The sequence below is a fragment of the Vicia villosa genome, linkage group LG1, assembly GCF_029867415.1.
Source record: "Vicia villosa cultivar HV-30 ecotype Madison, WI linkage group LG1, Vvil1.0, whole genome shotgun sequence".
Lineage (NCBI taxonomy): Eukaryota > Viridiplantae > Streptophyta > Magnoliopsida > Fabales > Fabaceae > Vicia > Vicia villosa.
The window spans coordinates 336151-359896 of record NC_081180.1 but is presented as its reverse complement, the minus strand read 5'-3'; the positions used below and the strand labels follow the sequence as shown (position 1 = coordinate 359896).

At 33.4% G+C, this 23746-nt stretch overlaps 2 protein-coding genes across 2 annotated transcripts; one reads left to right on the top strand and one right to left on the bottom strand.

The window, feature by feature from the left end:
• Window positions 1-345: 345 nt before the first annotated feature.
• On the bottom strand, window positions 346-7283 carry LOC131625947 (uncharacterized). Its single transcript, XM_058896788.1, has 19 exons — window positions 7125-7283; window positions 6930-7042; window positions 6791-6847; window positions 6629-6699; window positions 6431-6530; window positions 6088-6158; window positions 5898-5998; window positions 5697-5797; window positions 5559-5612; window positions 5394-5449; window positions 5232-5270; window positions 4986-5130; window positions 3121-3302; window positions 2978-3045; window positions 2559-2631; window positions 2424-2485; window positions 1336-2278; window positions 940-1230; window positions 346-837 (listed from the first exon to the last, which is right to left on the bottom strand). The coding sequence occupies exons 2-19, from the start codon at window positions 7035-7037 to the stop codon at window positions 555-557; spliced, it is 2805 nt and encodes a 934-aa protein (XP_058752771.1). The 5' UTR covers window positions 7038-7042; window positions 7125-7283; the 3' UTR covers window positions 346-554.
• Window positions 7284-17057: 9774 nt separating this feature from the next.
• Window positions 17058-19243, top strand: LOC131625942 (elongation factor 1-gamma-like). The gene is made up of 6 exons (XM_058896781.1): window positions 17058-17161; window positions 17250-17295; window positions 17375-17638; window positions 17723-17824; window positions 17959-18460; window positions 18647-19243. The coding sequence occupies exons 2-6, from the start codon at window positions 17287-17289 to the stop codon at window positions 19024-19026; spliced, it is 1257 nt and encodes a 418-aa protein (XP_058752764.1). The 5' UTR covers window positions 17058-17161; window positions 17250-17286; the 3' UTR covers window positions 19027-19243.
• Window positions 19244-23746: the final 4503 nt, after the last annotated feature.

Genomic DNA, 23746 nt, shown 5'->3' with positions numbered 1-23746 from the left:
TTTACACTTCTTTGTGGTTGTCCAAACCCTCCCTCCAAGATCTTGTGTTGGAAACTTTCTTATTTTTCTCCCTTCAAATGACACCGCTTGATCTGTGGCGCTCCCATGTGACTTTTTCTCTTAACTCTCTTTACTCTTATATCCGTAACCAATATTATATGTTGGATAGTCAAGCTCTCTCCCGGAATAACTTTACAGTCCAAACAATTCTTTTTATCTAATTTTCTAATGAAAAAAAAACTATCCAAAAACATGTCACCCCACTTTTATATGTGATAAGATACCCACTTTTATATGTGATAAGATGTTCATTAAAAAGAATTCAAATTGCGTAGTGCATGAAAATGAAGTTGCACTGTAATAATAGTAATTGCTAAAATGATAGTAATGTTGGTCAATTTAGTAAGACCACTCCAAATCCAAAATTAACAATGTGTGTGACAAATGACAACAATCTATATATAGTACATGAAATGAAATCGAAGTTACAACCGTTTGTAATGGTATCTGCATAGACATAATCTACACAACGATGATGTTTTATCTATTTCAGGTCATACATACCTCTTGCAAGTTAAGTCATATATAACCTGAAATAAACTTCTGGATCCAGTCTCCTCCTTCCACTTTAGAAGGTGAGCTACTTTCAAAAAACCAGCATGGCATCTAGACACAATTTCTTCCTCGTTTATATAAGATTTCTCACTTTCATCATGTTGAGCGACCTTTTCTTTTGATAATGCCCACTGCATGGCCCATATGGCTAATGGGCGCATGTAACATAAAGATCTATATCCATCTTTAATGTTCCAAGCTTCAGGAGTTTGGAAAGAATAACTGTTGATCAGATATAAGAAGAGTCTCAATTAGTTATTAGTATAAAGAAAGAAAGAAGATGCATGGATCTGTGAAGTATTAAAAGGAACAATGTAACTTTACCCGAGACCGTTGGTGGACCATGCAGCTTCATAAATCCCCTCAGCAGTTTGAAATGCCATATCAATCATGTTTTCCTGAATCATTGTTGCAGCTACGGCGTATGTGACTCCTGACCATATTTCTTGTGATTGCATCGATGACATGTCAACTTTTCCATCAGGTAACATTCCATTTACAGCACCACGTTTTCCGCCCTTCACTTTCATAACGTTGTTGTCAAAAACCACCTGAAGTGCACTTTTAATCTTCTCTTCTTCAACAATTGGTGAAAGACCGCATGCTCTAGCATACCTGTAAAACAGGAAACAGGAAGTTCCAATTTTATATTAAAAATTACCAAGATGAAGCTTAGCTACACGTGCGAAAATGTAGTATAGATTCAAGGTTCAAACATACCACTGGCCAGCTAATTGATCAGCTTGTATGGATGAACTTGGACTACCACCATTGCAACTTCCACGACTGCTATCATAATTGAAGTAAGAACCATTCCATAATTTTTCATATACAGCCTTTGCTTTTTGAAATTTGTGCCAAAAGTAAATTTCAGAACCCTTATCTCCAATCTCACGTGCCAAGGCTGATGTTGCCTGAAGTGCCGCTACCCACAATCCGCCACTATAAGCACTTACACCAGTTACAGACCATGTGTCATAAGTTTGATCTGGGAAACCTTCATTCTCAATCATTCCGTCACCATCCTTGTCAAATTGGTCCATATATGCAATTGCAATATAAACAGACGGCCAGACAGCTTGTGCAAACTTCTTGTCACCAGTGGCAACCACGTCCCTGTAAACCTGAAGAACAAACTTTGGATTCAAGTCTTTCCACCTATCTGTGTTATAAAGGTTATATCCATTTACTTCAAACCACGGGTCAGAGATTCCAATATCATGAGGAACAGCACCAAGAACCTTTCTTGATACCATTTGCCCATCATGTAAAAGTTGCATCTTTCCAGGATCATGCATCAGCACTGCTGCAGCAAAGTCTCTTTGGACACTAAGTTCAAGTTTTGGAAATAGCGTGACTAGTGAAAAAGATGAGTAAAAATGGACATCATACGTATTCCACATTTTATACTCAATTCCTTCAAGATAAAGAAACTGACCAATGTTTTCTTCCCCTTCTTGGAGAAGACTTACTCCATATGCAGACTTTGATGCAGGTGGAGTTTGTATTTGCTCAACTACGGAGGTAAAACTTTCAAGAATGTTAATAGCGGTATCATTTTGACGTGATATATTATTGGTTTTTTCTGAATCGGATATGAATCCATCCAGGGAAAATTTTCTTTCTCCTATGGTAACTAAACTATGCACAGGAGGCGAACCATCTGCACAGAAGAAAAAATCTTAATGATAAATTGGCAATGGTAGCACATACTGTCATGTATGTGAGGTTAGGAGAAATTTAAAAGCAATATAAACTTGGGCTAATCATCTGATAAATAGGATTCAAACTGTAAGAGCTTAAAATACCTGTCCAAATTGACCCCCCAGAATTCAGGAAGTAAAGTTCATTGAAAAGGGTAGTTGGGTACCTGCACAGAACTCTGAAAGCATTAGATTTTGACTGCAGTAGCAGGAAGTGAATAATAAAGAACTGATAATTACCATTCAGGAAATCTCTTGTCCTCAAGGATTGGTCTTTGCCAATCTTCAATCTGGGACTCCCACTGACGATGATCTACATCGCCAATTCGTAGAAGTTTGAGTAAGTAATTTATCGATGGTATCAATAATCACAAATAAGTATGCATTTGTACGCTTTTGTCAATATGGTTGAATATTCATCTTAAACTGACATGAAAAATATAAATATAGCCTGCATCTTAAAAGTCTATTGATTGATATGATTATTCACAAATAAGTATGTCTCTGCACGGTTTTGTGGAAACTTCGTCTAAATTTGGCATAAAAATATAAATAAATATAGTCTGCCTCTTTAAAGCCTATCTATTGATATGATTATGCTAGAAGCAATCTCCATATTATAGGTACAAAAGTTAATGGATTTCAGAAAAGAAGATTACCAATAATAGCATCATGTGCAATATCTGCAGCAGCATCTCCTCTAGTACCATAAAATTTGGTGTAACGCCTGATAGTAAAGTTTCATTAGTTTTGTATGGTCTTTAAACGAGAAATCTTCTTATACATGTTATCTACCACCAACCTGTTATAAACCCGTCCTCCAGGGAACTTAGCTTCAGGGCTGTCCCATGCCAATGAAAATGTCACATTACGCTGTGCATCAGGTGGGACTGTCACAGTTGCTGCAATAGCTGCTCCAATGGATGATCCTGGTTCTGAAGGCACCAACGTTTCGGTAAAATTCAGATGGTCAAATGACCCGTGCTGAAAAGAAAATGAGTACCATCGTTTAGTTTAGTGAAATAAATGCATGGATGACACGAAGCTTGATATCATCAAACTTACAATCTTACATCGTTATAAAATTAAAATCTAGTGGGAACTATTCTTTTATCCCGGATTATGGCGTCATTTGTTTTAACGACACAATTTTTTTCCTTAAAGTTCATTACTCTCTTTCTCCCATTATAACTTTCCATTTTATTCCATGAACATATTTACTCTCTACCATATGCCTCTTTGGATGCACATGTTTTGTTGTTGATCTCCCTGTATGGAAAGATAAACTCACTACAAAATCCCTCAAGTGTCTTTTCCTCGGCTATTCTTTTCTGCATAAAGGCTATTGATGTTACTCCCCGATCTTAGGCGGTACATTGTCTATGCATATGTCTGCTTCATTGAGACTAGTCCACTATTTCCTTCTACTCTAAACGAGTCAAATGTTTCTAGTAAGTTACAATCTTCCAAATGCACCCGCCCCTATATCTATCCCCACCCACCTTTCACACCTATTAATGGAGACCACATCCACCACCCACTCTGCAAGACTCATCCCCTACTGGGCTACTATGATACCACATTGAATTTGAATTCCTGCATGTCTAACTGGACTGAACAAGGTTGTTGGTATAATATATTTACAATGAATACAAACTAATATGCAGTTGATAATTCCAATCCTATTAGCAACTAATGACACAAGGCATAAAAACCAGTGAGTAATTCTAACACTACTCTTAGTCTTAGAGTTTGATTGTCAAGCCTAATTCAACCTCAAAAGCCAGCCAAAGAGGCGAGGATTGTCTAAACCTTATAATTACTACTTTGGTCATATCTCTAGTAGACAAATTACAATGTTTCTTAAGGGAACAAAGCACAACAACAATCCTAGCATCACTACAAATCTAGGACAAGAACATACTAAGCAGAAAAGGTAATCACTATCTGCAATTGTATGATCTTCATTTAATCATCTCAGCCATCCCTATCTTAAAATGTTCACCGGCAGAGATTAAACCATGAACTGGACAGTCTGGAAGTAATATTAAAACAAACTTCTGTTTCTTGACAGTATTTAAACTCCAGTTAGGTCTGTAACCTGTCCGCCCTTGGAAAGCCAGTTAACTTAAAGTGCCGAGTTTCTACAAACATAATCTGCTAGTAGATGATGTTTCAGTCACATTGATACTGGACTTGAGATCATACACAATGTGGATTGCGGCAAATGAGTTCCTAAAGTTACCTCATCTTTTGATTAGCAAATATGATTCCAACATAAGTTTCAGCAATTGTAAATCCTAGTTGCAGTGACCAATCCTAAAACTACCAAATACCAATGAACATATGGCTTGTAAAATTGATAAATACAGTCCCAAGAGGTAAGATTCTTTAATCTTAAAAGATGATGAAAGAGTGGTGTTCAAAGAGAGTCAGTATTGATCATTGTCATGATAACTGATAAGAAGAAATTCAGGCACACGAAACAAAAGGAAAATGAAATAAAGGAAACTTCAAGTACTTGTGTTATAAAATGCTTGGAGCATAATGAGAGCTTATTTGGGACAGCACCGCATGAATAAAGAATGAACAACTTAATAATAATAACACCAAACATAGACATTTCAAAAAACAACGATCAATAAAATCTGAAAGCAGGTTCGTAACCTGTTTAACTTCATTCCACATGTCCTTCGCGGAGATGCCTTTGTGAGAACCAGATATAACAAAAACAGGGCATTCTGAGACATGAACATATTCGGTCTCTTCTGCTGCAATTGCAAATGTGAGCGGAGATTGCTCATTTGCAGTCCTGTAGGTGCATATATTTATATATCAATTAATTTATAAATTCAACGATTTTATTTCTTTTCATCCATTGCCTAAAAATATATCACCAAGTTAGAGAGTTACTTGTGATGTAGAAGCACACCATGCACCCCATCAGGCCTCCTAGCATGAGATAATACGTATCTTGAATGTTAGAATAAAGTTCAGGCAAGATATGGGGATAGGGAAAGCAATAAAATGGGAACATCTTCATGTAGATGGCAAACCAACTGAAAATTTTCTTACTTTATCTTTGAGTTGAAGTGATGGCCAGTAAATTCAGATTGTCCTCCAACAGAATTCTGAATGCACACAGCAAATTGTTTGCATTCAATACCTCAACAAAATGCACAAGTATTCAAAACCAACATACTGTAACAGTAATAGGCAGCAAAAAAAAATTTCACTTACAGCCCATGTGAAAAGTAAGGTGACATCTGCTGCTGTTTTGCCCAAATTATTCAGCTGTATAAAATAAAATTGACAGATTATCATTAACTTTATATGTATAAAACTATAACCTAGATTAATGAAGTGACATTTGCCTACCGTAAAAGTAAAAACCGATACAGGATAACTACTCTCCTTGTAGTTATGCGGGATAACAGGTGAAATCTGGCGACAAACTATTTTCAATGCTGGATCAGGTTCTGCATTTGAACAACACAGATGATGAATGTAAGAGATGCAACGCAGTATAATTATAAATATGGTAATGGAGTTGGAAGTGTGCCAATTAGCGTAGCTTACCCTCATATACTGTCCAAGCCCTTGGGTATAATGCGTGATATGTGGAACTTGTTCCATTCAAATCCCAATCCCATGATTTAATCCCTGACGCTGGATTTTCTCTAAATGAAGTTCATGAATCAAATTTAGAGATTTCTATATCTGGCGTTAACAATGATGTAAAATTACAAGACAATCTATAATAGCTCACTTCAACACATCTGGCTTCCCTGAGCATAGAACGGTTGAATATTTTTCACCATTTGGACGCGAAACGAAAACCTAAGATAAAAGTATTTTCCATGTGATATAATTAAAAGTATGAAGTAAAGAAAATATAAGTAATTATGAATGTCCTTTTTCCTTTCATAACTATATATGGATCAAAATTAAGCTGTGAGAGATAGTGGAAGTTTGAAGAAACAGTAATCCTGAAACTTGAATCTAACTGGTGTATAGGCATGTTGTATCAAGAAGCGCAAGAGCTATGACAATTAATGTGAAGATGTGAAAAATAGAAAAATTAGTTAATCCTAATTTGTAAAATAACTTACAGAAAACTGATTAGCTAAAACTGGTTTGTCTTCACATGCAAGAGGGAAGAGCTGCCAGCGCTGAAACTCACCTTGAAAACTTCTTCCGATACTTCCTGCACTGTAGATGAGTTTGAAAAAGAAACAAGTTTAGATAGTGAAACTGAAAAGTTAGTTGATAAATAGAAGAGAAATTGTAAGTAAGGATTGAAAACTGACCCAACGCCACCTAAAGGAACAGCGTGGGAAGATGTTATATGACGCTTAGCAAAAGGATCAATCATTCCAGTCTGAGAGAAAGATATATGTAATGATGATCGGAGTTGACAGATAGATATAAGATAGAAATGATGATGATGAATTGAGAATTGATTAGATTACCCTTCCTTTGGTTTTTTCTTCACGAATATAGCGCCAAAGTCGATAACCAATTGGAGCCTATATAGAAAATGAAAATGAATTAATAGTGAATGAGTTATTAGTAGTAGTAGGTAAAAGGTAATATAAAAGAACAACATACAAGATGAATGATATCTTTGATAGTTAAGACGAATTCAGAAGGAAGAATTGGTAGATTGTTTAACTTGCGTTTCCATGTAAGTTGTGGAGGGTCGCCACTTTGAACCATTTTGTCTGTAAATGTTGATTGCATGAAAGATTAATGAATGAAAGATCGAACAAGTCAATGCATGATATGGTAGTAGGTAGATGATACCTGGATGGATCCAATGAGAACTCAAGGAGGAAGAAGACGCTGAAGAAATGATCTACCAAGTGAGAAGAATATTATAACTGAAAAGAAGAAAGAGAGAGAAAATAAATAATAAATAATAGTCAGATTTGGCTCAATTCAACCACAGCCAACTTCTTCTTCCTCCACGTCTTACACTCTCATTTGCCGTATTTTCTACTTCACTTGTCCTTTTTTTCTTATTCAACAAAACTCAAAACTTCTTCTCTCCACCTACTTTTCTATTTCATTTTATTTTTATGTTAACCACTTTTTATAATGCCAACTCCACTCCTTACTATTTCTTTTTTACCCTACTTCCACTTTCTTTACCATCAACTTTACAATTTAACAAAGAATTTTTTTTTAAAATGTACTATGGGATTTTTCAAATCGAAAAATTCAATATTTCCGACAACTTTTTTGGGTATAAGAGTAATATCACCGTATTTAGTAGGGGTGGGAATAGGCCAGGCCGGCCTACAGGGGCCTATAGCCTAGCCTACTTAAGGCCAGGCCAGGCCAGATCTATTTGATAAAAAGGCCAGGCTTAGGCTTTTTTAAAAGCCTATTTAATAAAATAGGTCAGGCCTAGGCTATTAAAAAAGCCTATAAAGCCTTGTAGGCCGGCCTATATTTTCATATATATATATATATATATATATATATATATATATATATATATATATATATATATATATATATATATATATATATATATATTAAAATTAGTCTAAATAGGTTGACCTATATATGCATATATATTAGAAAAAGTGTTAAATAGATTGGTCTATATATGCATATGTAATAGGAAAAAAAATGCTAAATAGGTCGATCTAAATGTTCATATATATGCGACCTATAAGGAATAAATCTATTAAGTAATATGAATTAATTGAAAACATTAATAAGAAATAGGCTTTTAAATAGGCTTTCAGGCCAGGCCAGGCTTTTAAAAAGGCCAGGCCAGGCTGAAAAAACGAGCCTATAGTAGGCCATAGGCCAGGCTCAGGCCTTGTAAGTTTATCGTAGGCCAGGCCCAGGCCTTATAAAGCCTAGCCTAGCCTAGCCTATTCCCACCCCTAGTATTTAGAGGAGGTGACAGATCAATTTCTCATATTTTAAATTATAAAAAAATTCAAGTCTTTTCTATTAATAAAAATATGATATGACGATCTTGTGTAAGCTAAGTCGCATGTCCCTATTAGTCTGTTTGATCTATTTTTACCATATTGAAAAGAAAATAATTTTTATGTTTTTTTAAATAATAAAAATTATTTCATTGTAAGATTTATTATTAATAATCATAATTTAAATAAGCAAATTAAAAAAATATTAAAGTACTGTATAGTTCATACATGTTGTGTTGTTTCAAACTCCAAAAAAAATTGAATACTACTCCACTTCAATATAATGTTGTACAATTTCATATTATAATAAAAATTATAAATTTTACTCTAAAGTATTTTAAATAGAAATGTATAATTATAAATTAAAATAATTTCATTTATTTTAAAATTTTTATAACCAAAAAATAATTCTTAATTATAATGTTGTGAATTAAAGTGAATACAAAACATAATTAAGAATTAACAACTTTTGTTTTTAAAGTGTTTTTATGGGAGAGAAAATAAAAATTATAGACTTAGAGAATACTTCAATTAACATGCCTTCTTTTATAATTAAATTTTTTTAACAATATTTTAAACAAAAATATATTTTGTAATAGATCAAAATCTATACATAGAAAAACATAATCAAGAAGTAACACCATATGAGTTTTTTTAAAGTTTTTCATGAAAAAAAAATACTTGTATTCATCTTTTAATCTATCATCACCTTACATAAAAATGCTTTTCTTTAATGCTTCAAAATCTTCACCTAAAAAAACACAATTAAGAATTAGCAAACAAAATAATAAAGTTAGAAAGAGAAAATCAAAAACATAAATTTAAAAGAGGAAGATATTTCTCCTAAACCACCCTCTCATATAATACAACTTCTTCAATAACATTTGTTTTTATAAAAAATGCTTTATATTATGCTAAATCAGCATCTACAATTATAAAATGTATTTTGTAATACTTCAAAATATATACTTACAAAAAAAAAAAAGCATAATCAAGAATTAAGAACTTATATTGTTTCTTTCAATATGTTCATGAAAGAATTAAGAACTTATTTTGTTTCTTTAAACATGTTCATGAAAGAAAGAAAAAACTATAGGTTTAAAGAGAGATACGTGTATTGATCATCTTCTAATCCATCACCACCTACAAATTTCTTCAACAATTTTTTTATATAAAAAATGTTTTTTTAATGCTTCAAAATTTTCTCCTATAAAAAATACAGCTAAGAATTAACAAACAACAATAAAGTTAAAAAATCTGAACCTTCATTTCATAGAACACAAACAAATTTTTGTTATGATGCTAAATCAACACTTACAACTATGGAAAAAAACATAATTAAGAGTTAAAGATTTAACAAAGAATAATAAAAGTAGAAAAGGAAAAACAAATTAAGAGTTAAATAATTGTAACTTTAAGTTATTATTTCCTTAAATATGAAAGTACAAACCACAAATGTAACATCTAAGATCGAAGAAGGCGAGTAATGGTTGCACCGCATGTAACACCTGAGATCGAAGGGGCAAGGGTGATCGCCACATCGAAATGAGAGGACCAACTATGCAGGGAAGGGATGACATTGTTAAAGGAATGCATTTAAAGATTGATAGGTTCTACCTATACCAACAAGATGCATCTTCTTTTTGGTAGCCCATTCCATAAGAACTCCATAGTTAAGCGTGTTTAAGTTGGAGAAATTTTGAGATTGGTGATCCTCTGGGAAGTTTCCCGGAAAGCGTGTGACTAAGGATAAATCAGTCTGAAAAGACCGTGTTGGTTTGTGGAATAAGTCGATAATCCTGAAAGCAATTTAGAGCATTACAACTATGAGAGAGAGAGAGAGAGAGAGAAAACAGAGAAATTGATCACTATGTCTAAAGGTGGCCAAGCAGGCGCGGTCCGTCGGACGTGTCTGCTCTACCCGCACTTTTTTAAGAGGCAGGCCAATGTTTTAGGTCCGCACCCTTTAATTTCGTCTTGCATCCGCTTTTTTTTTACGAACGTAGACATTAACAAGAAAATTTGCAATTTTTAGTTTAAAAGGTGCAGGGTCCACGAGTCCGCTCTGTCCTGCACTCATTTTTTTACAGGACGGTGCAAGGTTTACGATCCGCACCCTCAATAAAGCTTGTCCAGCCATACCCCATTTTTAAGCGCTTTCGGGGGACAAGCCTTAACGGGGCGGGCATGCCCATTTGCCACCTCTAATTATGTTTAGAAAAACTATAAAAACTATCTCAATCAAACAAAAAAAACAAATAGAAAATGGTAGTGTGCAATTAGGGGCTGACAATAAACTGAATAAACTTGAAAATAGTTTGGGATTCAGTTGGACAATTAAATCGTTGAATTTGGTTCATGAACCAAATGAGTTGTATATGAACGAAAAATTAAGTCTGTTAATTAAATGAGCTGAACTTAAAATATACATAGTTCGACTCATTAGGATCATGACTCAACTCGATTATATATGAGATAAATTATATTGTTTTAAGAGTATGTTTGAATATTTACTCCAGAACTTAGCCTTATATTTTCTTTTAATCTAACGATTTTAATCGATAATTTATATTCTCAAGTGAACAAAATATTTCTAAAAATAGTTATACAATAAAATCAACATCTTATAATTATGTTTTTTAAGAAAAATAATTTAAAAATCAACATATATTTTCTAATTAAAAAATATTAATTTAAAATATCAAATATATAAAATAAATAAATAAATTTAAAAAATGACTTTGAAGTCTGTGAAGAATGCAAGTTGAATTTATAACGAGTCGAATTTGAATTTAAAAAAATAGTTCGTGTCAAACTCAAACTAACACTTGAGCTAAACATATTTTTAACGAGTCAAATTGAATAGAGGCGAATTCAACTTGATCTATTTCCAACCTTACAAGCAATAAATGACAAGACGCATAACACTTAAAAAAAACAGTAAAACTGCTATATTTATTAAACAAAACAAAAATATTAATTTTTTAACACTTTAAAAGATGATATGGGTGTTACTAATCCTAGTATATAACATAAAAAGATAAGTTTTGGAATAGAGTTAATGGAGTTAATGGAAACTAATGGAGAAAGTAGTTTTTTTAATTTATTAATTAATAAATTATTAATTAAAGTATTAATAATTAATAAAAAATATTGATTAATGATGTAATAGTAGGATCTGAATTAATATGGGAATGAAGTTTTTTAAATTAAGTGAATAATGGGTGAGTGTGATTTTTTAAATTAATTTATTATTTATCAATTAACAATATTTACTTTTGTTATTTAATTAATTTATTATAAGTTTTGGTTGGAAATTTTGATGAATAAACTTATAGGATTACAATTTAGTATAATTTATTTTTATTAAAGATGTTGATATAGTCACAATCACATATTTTAAAAAAAAAAAAGGATTTCAGGTGGATGAATGTTGATATGGATGAATGTCAATCATGGCAGGAAGAATTCAAGTGGATAGTAGCAAACACCAAAAGGGTAAAGGGTGGCATGCATCCATTATGAGGATTGTAGTGACAAATGCAATTTATAGCATTTTGATGTATAGAAATGAGTTCGTATTTGAAAATAATAGGCATAGTAACATTATAGTAGAAAATATTATAGATACTGTAGTTATCAGAGGTTGGTAAAGCAAAAAACTTAGATTGCATCTTGCAACTCTAATGCTCTAGGTCCCCTTTGTTGGTCGGGTCTTTTGACCGCCTTGTTTGTACAACTTTTTTGAATTAATATATATCCTTTTGATTAACAAAAATTAAATAATTTAATTGAATTCAGGGTGTTACATTTCTCCTCTTCTCTTAGCTGCTTACAATCTTCTACTTTCTTGTAAGTACCAACTGCTACCCCATGTTGTTGTGGCTGACCTCATTGGAACTAACCTTTCAAAAGCAACAAACAAATAAAAATTACAAAAGATAGCATCTATCGTGGTCTTTACAAACTACTCTAAAAACAACAAAAATGCAATGAATTTAACTATTGAATGGTAAAACAAATAGCAAGATCTAAGTATTATGACTTGTAATAACTCACATAATATGGGTTATCATTCGGTCTTACTGAGCAAATGTCTTCCTTAGTCATACCTTCACTGGGCTTCAAAGCACGAGCAGTAGGTAAAAGTCTTACAACTTTCTTTCCTTTCCTTTTACTACACTGCTCAGTTGGCCTTTTGTTCAGCTTCATTCCATTATTAATCATGAGAATGATATTTCCTTTTGATTCCAGATTATGCTCAGTAGTTCTCAACATGCATATCAACTCTGGCAAACTTTTGTCCATATGATTTATATTTAAATTAAAGACAAACTGGATGAAGCTCTTCGTCAATGAATGTATGATCAAATTAGTCTCAAGTTCATTTATGAGGGGGAAAACCTAACCTTTTAAGGTTTTCTACATATTCAATCATCTATGGTATACGGGGGACCTATGGGGACTCCCTCAGCTAACTTGTCTTAAAAGGGCTTTGAAAAATTTAAACCTCTCATGCCTGGCCCGTTCTTGATAGAGCATCTTTAGGTGTTCAATTACGCTGTCATGTTCTCATGTTGCTCTTGGAATTTAGAGTTATGGTAGTCAACATGGGGTAGACAGTTTCATTGTCATTGTCGACATGCTTCTTATAAGTATCTCTTTCAGCCTTAGCCCCTTAGGATAAGAATTAGAAGGCCTATCTTTAGTAACAAGTGTCTCTAAGACATAACCTTTTTCTCACGCTTGAGGACAATCCTCAGGTTTCAGTGCCAATACAGAAAATTTGTCTCGTTTTTTTTACTTGTCAATGATTGATCGCAAAATGTTGTTAGAGGTGTTTGTTGACATGGTAATCTACATAAAAATTATGAAGATATAATTATAATTAAAAACACATTCAATTAGGCTTTTAAATGAATACGCTCTCAATATTTTACTCAAATCAAATGACGCTCACCATTTGATTCGAAAAATCTTGATGGAAGATTTACTAGTAGATCGAGATTCGAGATCCATATTTCACTTTGTTTCAAGTCAGCGGTGGGCTATTACATAAAACATAATTATTTATGTAGGAACTCATTTTGGTTGTACCTAATATAATTCTCTAATATTATCAGTTGAGGTGAATGACTCCTTGTCCCGATTAATCATATGGATTATTTCCAACTCTTGCTTCTAAACTCATATAATTTTATTATAATTTGTTTAGTTAAGTTAAACCCAAGTTTTAGAAATTGGATATTATATTTATCCCATCACACCTTATTAATATAGAACATGCACCTTAGGATGGGTGAAATATACATTATTCGGTACTAATCTTTATGAGAGCTAAAATTTGGAAAGCATGAACTTAATATTGATTTTGAGGGATTTTGAAATCAGTTTGATCTCGTCTGCTTATATATCATATCAATCATCTCTCTCTCTCTCTCTCTCTCTCTCTCTCTCTCTCTCTCTCTCTCTCTCATGCATCAACATACATTCACATCCATAAACAAACATATAAAAAATGATACAATTATAGCCCATAGCGCAATTGTTCCATTAAGTCAATGAGAGAATATAAGCTAAACCTAATAATGATTTATGCTTATCCAAGATAGACCTCCATGCTTATCCTCTTTTAATCCTGTCTTCTTTATTTATTCATTATATTACATTATATCAAAGAATACTCATTTTACATACGAGGAAGTGAAATGAGAAAATAAGTTATATAAAGAGAGCATAGAGAAAAAAAAGGCCCTAACCACTCATCATAAGGCAGCTAATAAACATGTTATATTATTATCATAATTAAATTATGATAATTAAATAAATCAAATTAAATTTCAACAATTGATCACACTACACAGAGTTAACCAGGGTTTTGTTGCCCGATCAACAGACGATGGTTCTGCTAACCATTCAGCAGACGAGGTCAAGGAGGCAATGCCCTAATTCAAAATTTTAATGAATAATTCACTTGGAATTGTCATCATTTTCACATCAATACTTAATGCTTTTTGCAAACCCAAGGCACACCTATTACACAATCACAAATCCTAACCGCATAACTCTTGACATCACAACTCTTGCACTGTCATAAATCCCAGTGCAACACATTAATACCATAGCATAATGATCGGTTATTCAATTTGATTGATTAAAATGTCATTGTTTCTCCATACAAATGTTATATTCTGAAGCATATATAATCAATATTGATCATTCAATTGAATGACAACCAATACACTAATAAAGTGGATAAAAGATAACTAGCATATCAAATATATTGCTATAGCACCATAATTATTTATATCTTATATAAATCAATCAATCATATTCGTATCAATTACGAATGATCGAAGTTTCTTTGTTTCACCATACAAATGTCGAATTTTAAAACATAGTCAACAATGAATCATCCAATTATACAAACATGATGGCCTAATATTTAACTTCTTATTATTATTTAATTCATTTTGTGTTTTAAATTAAGACAAAAAGTACATAAAACAAACAACTATCAAATACATAGTTCTTAAGTGACTTTGATACCACCGAAGGGAAATCACAATATAAAATGCAGCATAAAAAAGTCCCCTTATGTCAATCATTACGAATAAGCATGATCAGTGATAAAAACGGTTAACTCTTGTGCCGATTTAAAACTTTGATGCAAAATTGGATGAACGGTCACAAACATTGAATAAAGAATAACGTCTATACTCATTCCATACAAACAGAGTGCCTTCAATCTTAGTGCTAGTTGTTACGAATGAAGAGGTTGAGAGAGAGAGGGATATATATATATATATATATATATATATATATATATCCTCCCTCTAATATGGATTATTAGGTCTCCTTTTAAGATTTTGATCTTTTTTTTGGTAAATTTTGCAAGATAGACTTCCGGCTATAAATAACATGTCTAAGAGAGGGTTGTGCTTTGATCCTAGAAGTATTTATTGTCCCTTACGTGGGTCTTTGGTTGAGACTATTTCTCATTTCTTCGTTACTCGTGAGCTAGCCTTATTTATGCGATACATATTCTTTAAATGGTTGGAGTGATAGATTATTATCCCCAATGATACTATGATACTTTGAGTTTTTTCTTTCTTTCTCCAAGGGCCTGACTAAGTACAGGGCGACTATTTTTTGATATGATACGTTGTAGTCTTGTCCATTTGAAAAACTTGCAATGATATCATCTTTAAAGGAGTCACAAAATTAGTTAAAGATGTGGAGGGAAAGAATATTTTTTTTGGCATAAAAGTGGTTTTTGGGTATATTAGAGATGAACTCTTACACCTTTAGTGAATAACTTTAGAAATATATCATCTACTTGCACCTACGGCGAATCAAATGTTTGCTTTGGTTATGAGGTATGCTACGATATTTAGTTTTTTGGATGTTCTTTTAGTGGTATCAGATCTGTTGATGATGAATTTGTCAATTTGAGATCTTACCTGAGAAAAAAAAGATGAATTTTGTGTAGCTTGAATTTTGTTCAACTAGGATCTCTTGGGCAGTAACATTGATTGACTTGTTTTTATTCTTTTGTTATTTTTCTTTGCTCTTTTGATGTCTTCTTACACTTGTTGTGCTTTGTGTATTTTTTAATTACATTCAGGTGATTTCCACCTTTTATTAATATATTGTTATGACAATTTCTCATCTCACCCCATGACCTTCTTACGCACCACCAAATTGACCAAAATGTCCTTGTGCTTTCGTAGATGCATCTCCGGAAGCACCCTTTTTTTATTTTAACGTTGTTTTGTTCCGTAGATGCACATACAGAACTAAACAAAACTCAGAAACCAGAACATCAACATTTCTAATGATAAAACATCCATTCATTCATTAAAATCAATATTGATTAAAAGATACATCGGAATTTCCAACCGAAAATTAAGAAAACTAAGAGATTACCAAAACAACACTCGTACAAACATCGACTAAAGGACCTAATTCTCTTGGAATATTATCGGGATGCACCATACCTATTTGCAAAAAATTACCAAAATAACATAGAATTACATAACTGCTGGAAAAAAACAACTCGGTGATTGTTCCGTAGATGCACTTACGAAAGTGTTCATCTTCAACCCGTTTCGTAGATGCATCTACGGAAGCAGCGCAACTTTTTTTTCCAGAAATGTAGTTGCATAATGCGAATAATGTAGTGGTTGAAGATGGATATTTACCTGAAATTGAGTCTTCTCTTGCTCCCTTTGATATGTTGCACCAAAAAGTTGGAACTTTGGTGTAGAAAATGATATTGATGAAGTAAGGTTTTTTAGGGTGGTGAGTGTGAGTGTTGGAGAAGAGATGAAACAATGGAGGGAGTGATCATGCTGGTTCAAAGTATATTAGACACTTCCGTAGGTGCATCTACGAAATAGTGTGACGCTAAGCCATTCCGTAGATGCACTTACGGAACTATCCCTGAACTGAATTTATTTCTATTTTCTCCCATCTATAGTAGTTATTATACTTCCGTAGATGTATCTACGACACCAATCAATTTTTTTTAGATAATGGAGTGTTTCTGAAGGTGCATTTGCGAAAGCTGGAGGCAAAAATGAAATTCACGCGGTGTGTTAGAGATCTATGGGGTGGATTGAGAAATTGTCTATTATTATTAGCCATTTTAAAAATAAAAGCTATGGTTAGTAAGTTGTTATTTGGATTGGGCTTAGGCATTTTCAATTTTAACAAAAAAACTTTTTAATTTAGTTTTTATAGAAGGTAAAAAAGAATTAAAGAAAAAGAAAAAGGATGTCGGGTTGAAGTGATCCGACCCGGTGAAGAAAGGTGGATTGTGTAGAATACAAAAACCCTAAAACGAAGTGAGAAGAGAACCATATCTCTCTCCGCCGCTCGCATATCACTGTAAGTAACATCTCTTGTCTTGGCTGCGTTCATCTTGTTTTTCTCATTTTCATTCTCTCATAATAATTCATTGATTTGTATTCATCAGATCTTAATCGAAGTAGAGCGGCACAATCAACTAAGCCATGGCTCTCGTAAGTCCAACCAACCAGATTCATTCACTCTATCTATCTACTTTTTCTAATAATAATAATCTAATTGTTGTTATCGTAGATCCTGCATACTGGTGAAGGCAACAAAAATGCTTACAAGGCACTCATTGCTGCCGAGTATGCTTCTGTCCAAGTCCAGTACACCCCTAACTTTGAATTTGGTGTCTCCAATAAAACACCTCAATTCCTCAAAATGAATCCTCTCGGCAAGGTTCCCGTTTTGGAAACCCCTCACGGCCCTGTCTTCGAGAGCAACGCTATTGCTCGTTATGTTGCTCGATCCAAGGATGACAACACTCTCTATGGATCTTCTCTCATCGAATATGTAACCCTTTTTTTCTCCCTTCAATTCTTTTAATTCATGTTCTCTGTATTGTATGTCTGAATGGATCATGTTTTGACATTTCAGGCTCAAGTTGAACAATGGATTGATTTTTCATCATTGGAAGTTGATTCCAACATTCTTAGGTGGTACTACCCTAGATTGGGATATGGACCATACCTTCCTCCGGTAACTGCTTAAATTATCTATTATGTTTGTTAAAATGTTCATGTTATCACATTCTTAGATATTATGTTTTGAAAATGTTTATGTTTCCAATTCATCACACCAAAATTTGTTTATAATTATTTGTGTGAATCAAGGCCGAGGAGAGTGCAATTACTGGACTCAAGAGAGCTTTGACTGCTTTGAACACTCACCTTGCCTCCAACACTTACCTGGTTGGCCATTCTGTCACCCTCGCTGACATCATTATGATAAGCAATTTGTATTTTGGTTTCACCAAAATCTTGGTCAAGACCTTCACCTCTGAGTATCCTCATGTCGAGAGGTACTTCTGGACCTTGGTCAACCAGCCAAACTTCCGCAAGATTTTAGGCCAGGTCAAGCAGGCTGAAGCTGTACCACCGGTTCAATCTGCAAAGAAGCCTGCCCAGGCAAAGGACTCTAAGCCCAAGGACGAACCAAAGAAGGAGGCCAAGAAGGTTGCAGAAAAGCCCAAAGAAGCAGAGGCTGAAGAGGAGGCTCCCAAGCCCAAACCCAAGAATCCACTTGATCTTCTTCCTCCTAGTAAGATGGTACTGGATGAATGGAAAAGACTTTACTCAAACACTAAATCCAACTTCAGGGAGGTTGCAATCAAAGGTATTGTTGTTTTTTTGTTCCCTTTAGTGTTATTGTTTTCAACTTCATCATCAAGTATTGTTATTGTAGGCTCACTGTAGTAGTTTCATTGCCAAATTTGGTTTTATGAATGTCATGTCAATTCAAAGAATGTCATAGATTTCCGTATAGGCAAGATTGATTAAAAACATTTTTCCTATCGTGCAGGATTTTGGGATATGTATGATCCTGAAGGATACTCTCTCTGGTTCTGTGATTACAAATACCAAGATGAGAACACTGTTTCCTTTGTGACTTTGAACAAGGTCGGTGGATTTCTTCAGAGGATGGATTTGGCCCGCAAGTATGCATTTGGAAAGATGCTTATCATTGGATCTGAGCCACCTTTTAAGGTGAAGGGATTGTGGTTGTTCCGTGGGCAAGAAATCCCAAAATTTGTGATGGAAGAATGCTATGACATGGAGCTGTATGAGTGGACTAAGGTGGACATATCAGACGAAGCTCAGAAGGAGCGTGTGAGTCAGATGATTGAAGATTTTGAACCTTTTGAGGGAGAGTCTCTTTTGGATGCCAAGTGCTTCAAGTGAAAATTTATTTTATGCAAGGTTATTATGCTTGTCTTTGTTTTTTGGTATAGTTTAGTTTCTTTGCTATCTCAGTTTCAGGGAAGTTCAAGCCGATACTTGATTTGAGACATTTAAGCCTTAGTGCTTGATTTTTCCACCATAGTTTTCATTTTTGCAAGGCAAGACTAGTAGTAATATCTTTTTTCAGTATGTATGAAAAATTGTGGATTCAGTGTTATTTTTGGTCCCCTGTTTTGGTACATGGGTTCGAAGGTTTTTTTTTCTTAAATAAAAAATTTATGGAACACTTACAAAGTAGGCTAGCATGCTTGAATTCGAAATCTTCATTTTTTATTTATTTATTTTATCACTAATCTCCAGACCAACCACTTGCGGTTTTGATGAAACGTATCTATTACAAATATTAAAAGAATATAATTACTTTTTACATTCAATACCTAAGTTTAAAATTCATTTTCCAATAAAGCAGAATTCGTATGTTTTAAGATTAAAAGCTATTTTGGCTGCTTGAATCTATGTTTATGTAAAAAATTCCTAGATATGTATGATTTGTGCTGATATTTTATTTTGAAATATATTACAAAGTAAGATTGAGGTAAAATATGTTTTACCATGTACAACTTTTTAAGAAGTTTCACGAGTACGAGTACAGTTTTGTGAGCTTATTTATTTATTTATTTAGAGTTTATGATAAATTATAGATTTTTTTTCATTTTATTTGTTTTAGTTTTATGAATTTTACTCGGGGGTGTTCATTTCGTCGCCCTATGTAGTGTTTACTAACCTTAGGAAAATTTAAAATTGTCCTTTTTACAATGTTCCAAGATTGAAATCAGCACACCCCATCTAATATTGTTTGGATGTATTTATTGCTTGTGTGTTAAGCAAGAAGTTTGGATTTCAAAATTCAGACAAATTCTTGGACGATATTTTTCACATTGATTGAGTTTCTATTTTATAATAATGGGTTGAATCTAGATTTCAAAATTCAGACAGACCTTTGGAACAAATATCATTGCTGTTTTTTTTCTTATCATAATAACGGGGTGGACAATCATAAAAAAATACAAATGCTATGTGAAACAAGATGGTCAAGAGATTAGAAAAGGGGTTAAAGAGACGTTGGGTGAATCAAGAGGTTTTAAATCTAGGGGGTAAGAAACATGGTGGTGGAATGAAAATGTCTAGATTAAAGTTAAAGTAAAAAATGATTGTTCTAAAAAGTGGTCAAGGTGTAAAATTCCTAAACTTGAGAAAAGTACAAGAAAGTTAAGAATGAGACCAAAAAGGCAGGGGTGAAGCAAGAACCCAAACTTTTAATGGACTATACCAAGTGAAGAGAAAGAAATACAAGAGATTTGAATCAAGTGAAGTGTGTTAAGGATGAAGAAGACAAAGTCTTAGTTCAGAAAAAAAATATAAAGGATAGATATTTCACTGGACTCTAGCAGACTTGATATTAGAGAAGAGGACTAGAATTATAATTACTATCGTCAGATTCAAAACAAGAGGTTAAAGAAGCGTTGAAAAGAATGAGTAACAGTAAGGCGGTTGGACCAGAAAACATAACTATTGAAGTGTAGAAAATTCTTTGAGATTGACATATTGGGTGACTGACCAAACTCTTTAATGAAATTATGAGGTTAAAACACATGCCAGATGAATGGAGAAGAAGCACTTTAGTTCCAATCTATAAGAACAATAGGGATATATAATTGTGCAAATTATAGGAGATTAACCTTATGAGTCATACCATGAACTTATGGGAAAAAGTGATTGAGCAGGGATTAAGAAAAAAAAGTCAATTCATCGAGAATCAATTTGGTTTTATGTCGAGAAGGTCGACCGTGAAAGCGATTTATCTATTACAGTGTGTGATGAAGCAGTATCAGATGGACCAATAAGACTTGCACTTAATTTTTATTGACTTGGAGAAGGCGTGTGATAGAGTGCCTAGAGAGATTTTATGAAAATCTCTAGAGAAGAAAAGAGTTAAATTGGATATATTCGTGCTATCCAAGATATATATGAAGGGGTATCGACCATTGTTCGGACACAATATGGAGAGAGAGACGATTTACCCATTACAATTGGTTTGCATCAAGGGTCAACACTAAGCTCCAAGTTTTTTTTTACTTTAATTTTGGATGCACTCACAAAACACATTCAAGAGCTAGCACTGAGATGCATGTTTCTTTTTTTTTTTTTTTTACAGATGATATAGTCCTTCTTGGAGAGTTGAAGGAGGAGTTAAATGAGAAGTTGGAAATTTGAAGAAGAGCTTTAAAAACACATAGTTTTTGCCTAAGCAGAAGTAAGACGAAATATATAGAATGTAAATTCAACAAAAGAAGAAGCATTTCTAACCTATTGGTAAAAATTGGAGACCATCTTATCCCTTCAGCCACACAATTTAAATATCTTGGGTCTGTAATACATAATGATGGAGAAATAGAATGGGATGTAAGCCATCAAATTTAATCTGGATGGATGAAATGGAGAAAGACATAAGGTGTTTTATATGATGCAAAAGTACCACTAAAGCTGAAGGGAAAGTTTTATCGAACTGCGGTAAGACCTGCAATTTTGTAGGGGACAAAATATTGGGCGGTTAATAATCAACACAAGAACAAAGTAAGTGTAACAAAGATGAAGGTGTTGCGGTGAATGTGTGGTAAACTCGGCAGAGTAAAATTGGGAATGAAATTATTAGAGAGTGTCAGAGTAGCTCCTATAGTGGCGAAGATGGTGGAAAATAGATTTAGGTGGTTCGTGTATGTAGAGAGAAGATCTGCAGATTCTATAAAATGAGAGTGTAGACCAGATGGAGAGAAGGCAAACAATTAGAGGAAGAGGAAAACCCAAAAAAATATAAGAGAAGTTATTAAAAAAGATATCGAGATTAATGGTTTGGATAGAAGCATTGTCCTTAATAGAACATTATGACAAAAGTTAATTCATATAGCCAACCCCACTTAGTGGGATAAGGCTTAGTTATTGTAGGTGGTGTATGGAGATTTCAAAATTCGGACAAAATCCTATACAATATTATGTACCCTTTGGCAGTAAGTAGAAAGAAAATTTTATATCATTTAAAACCATACATTATTCAAACAACAAACCATACACATAGTTAGTCATAACTTATATTAAATTCTCATAACTTATTCGTAAATTATACATGAGTCATTCACAAAATACAACTAACCATACAAATTTTTAAAATATTTACAAAATACAAAAAAATACAACTACTAGGTATATATAACACCCATGTTCCTCCTCAGTCTTCTATATTTTGCATTGCATGTCATGCACCTGCTAAGATTTTCTGTAGAGTGACCCTCTCAAAAGTGTCTTCCTGAAACTCTCCGCTAGCTATGAGATTTTTCCAACAACAACAACAACACAGTGACATATAGGTAGTACATCCACGACATGGTCCGCCTTTGGCTGTTTCCCTTATAGTAATTCATAATGAGCTGACCTAGAAGGATCTTCTTCTGGGTCTGATGTCATGTAAGGATAATACATTCTACAAAACCATTATATGTAACCGTATACCGTATTTCTTGGACGAGGAGCTGATACACCACTAACATCCTCTAACATCAGGTGCTCATGGTAGTCCATAAATATCACAATAATGTCTATGTGGAGGATAGTGACTGAGTCAAAAATTATGGGGTCCATATGTATAACTTGTAGATATCCGAATTTCCATAATACTCACTCAGGTACATGTGAATACATAATTTAAAACTCATATGCCAACCATCAAGAGTATCAAGATACCACCTCCAATGACCGTGTTTGACACTGCTCATTGTACAATGTGAAACATATATCTTTTGTCAGGATGAGGTCAATAGAAAGGCTTTACGACTCATTCTCTATACTACCTCCGAGTGGGATAATCGAGCATGCACGTGGAAAATCCTCAGAGCATTCTTCAACATACTCCCAACTGAAAATATCTAGAAAATGCTGAAGGATACATTCTTGAAAATGGTTCAAATGAAATATCAGTAAGTGTGTAGCATAAATATTGTAAAATTAATATTATTCAGGGTGAAAATAAATTACTTGAAATAGACAACTGCTTCCTGTCATTTCTCCCATCTTCAATAAACTCCCTTCAACTAACTTAGAGTAGAGGTAAACCAAACAAGATGCTCCTAATTAGACTCGTGAATCATCTCTATTCCGTGAAGTATTTATTGTAGACAACATTGACATAGGTCACACTTCTGTCAATGCATATACATGTGCCAATCAAAATTAGGAAGTATGTCCTCAGTTCACATACTTTATAATAGGCAACTCGTGCCTCAACACCTACAACATCCACAACAGAGTTCAGGTGGTTAATCTAATTTTTTGAAAAAATTCATATCGAAAATTTATAAATAAACTACCAAAAATTTGGTATGTTAACGGAAATTTAAAAAAATTTACCGGAAATTTCGTTCTTACCATCCTAAATTTATTCATAGACAATTTGAAAATTAAACAAAAATAGGAGGTGCCAGATTCAACTTGGAGTTGGCAAGTTAAATCCTCCAACATCACATGGATATTTTTTTCCCTTATCTCATTTAGTTTGAAAATAGGTTTATCGCAAAATAAATATCAATTTATGCTAATATTTTTAATTAATAGTAGGACAGATAAATTATTCAATTGTTAAAACATTATTGTACCATATTAGAGTGGATTT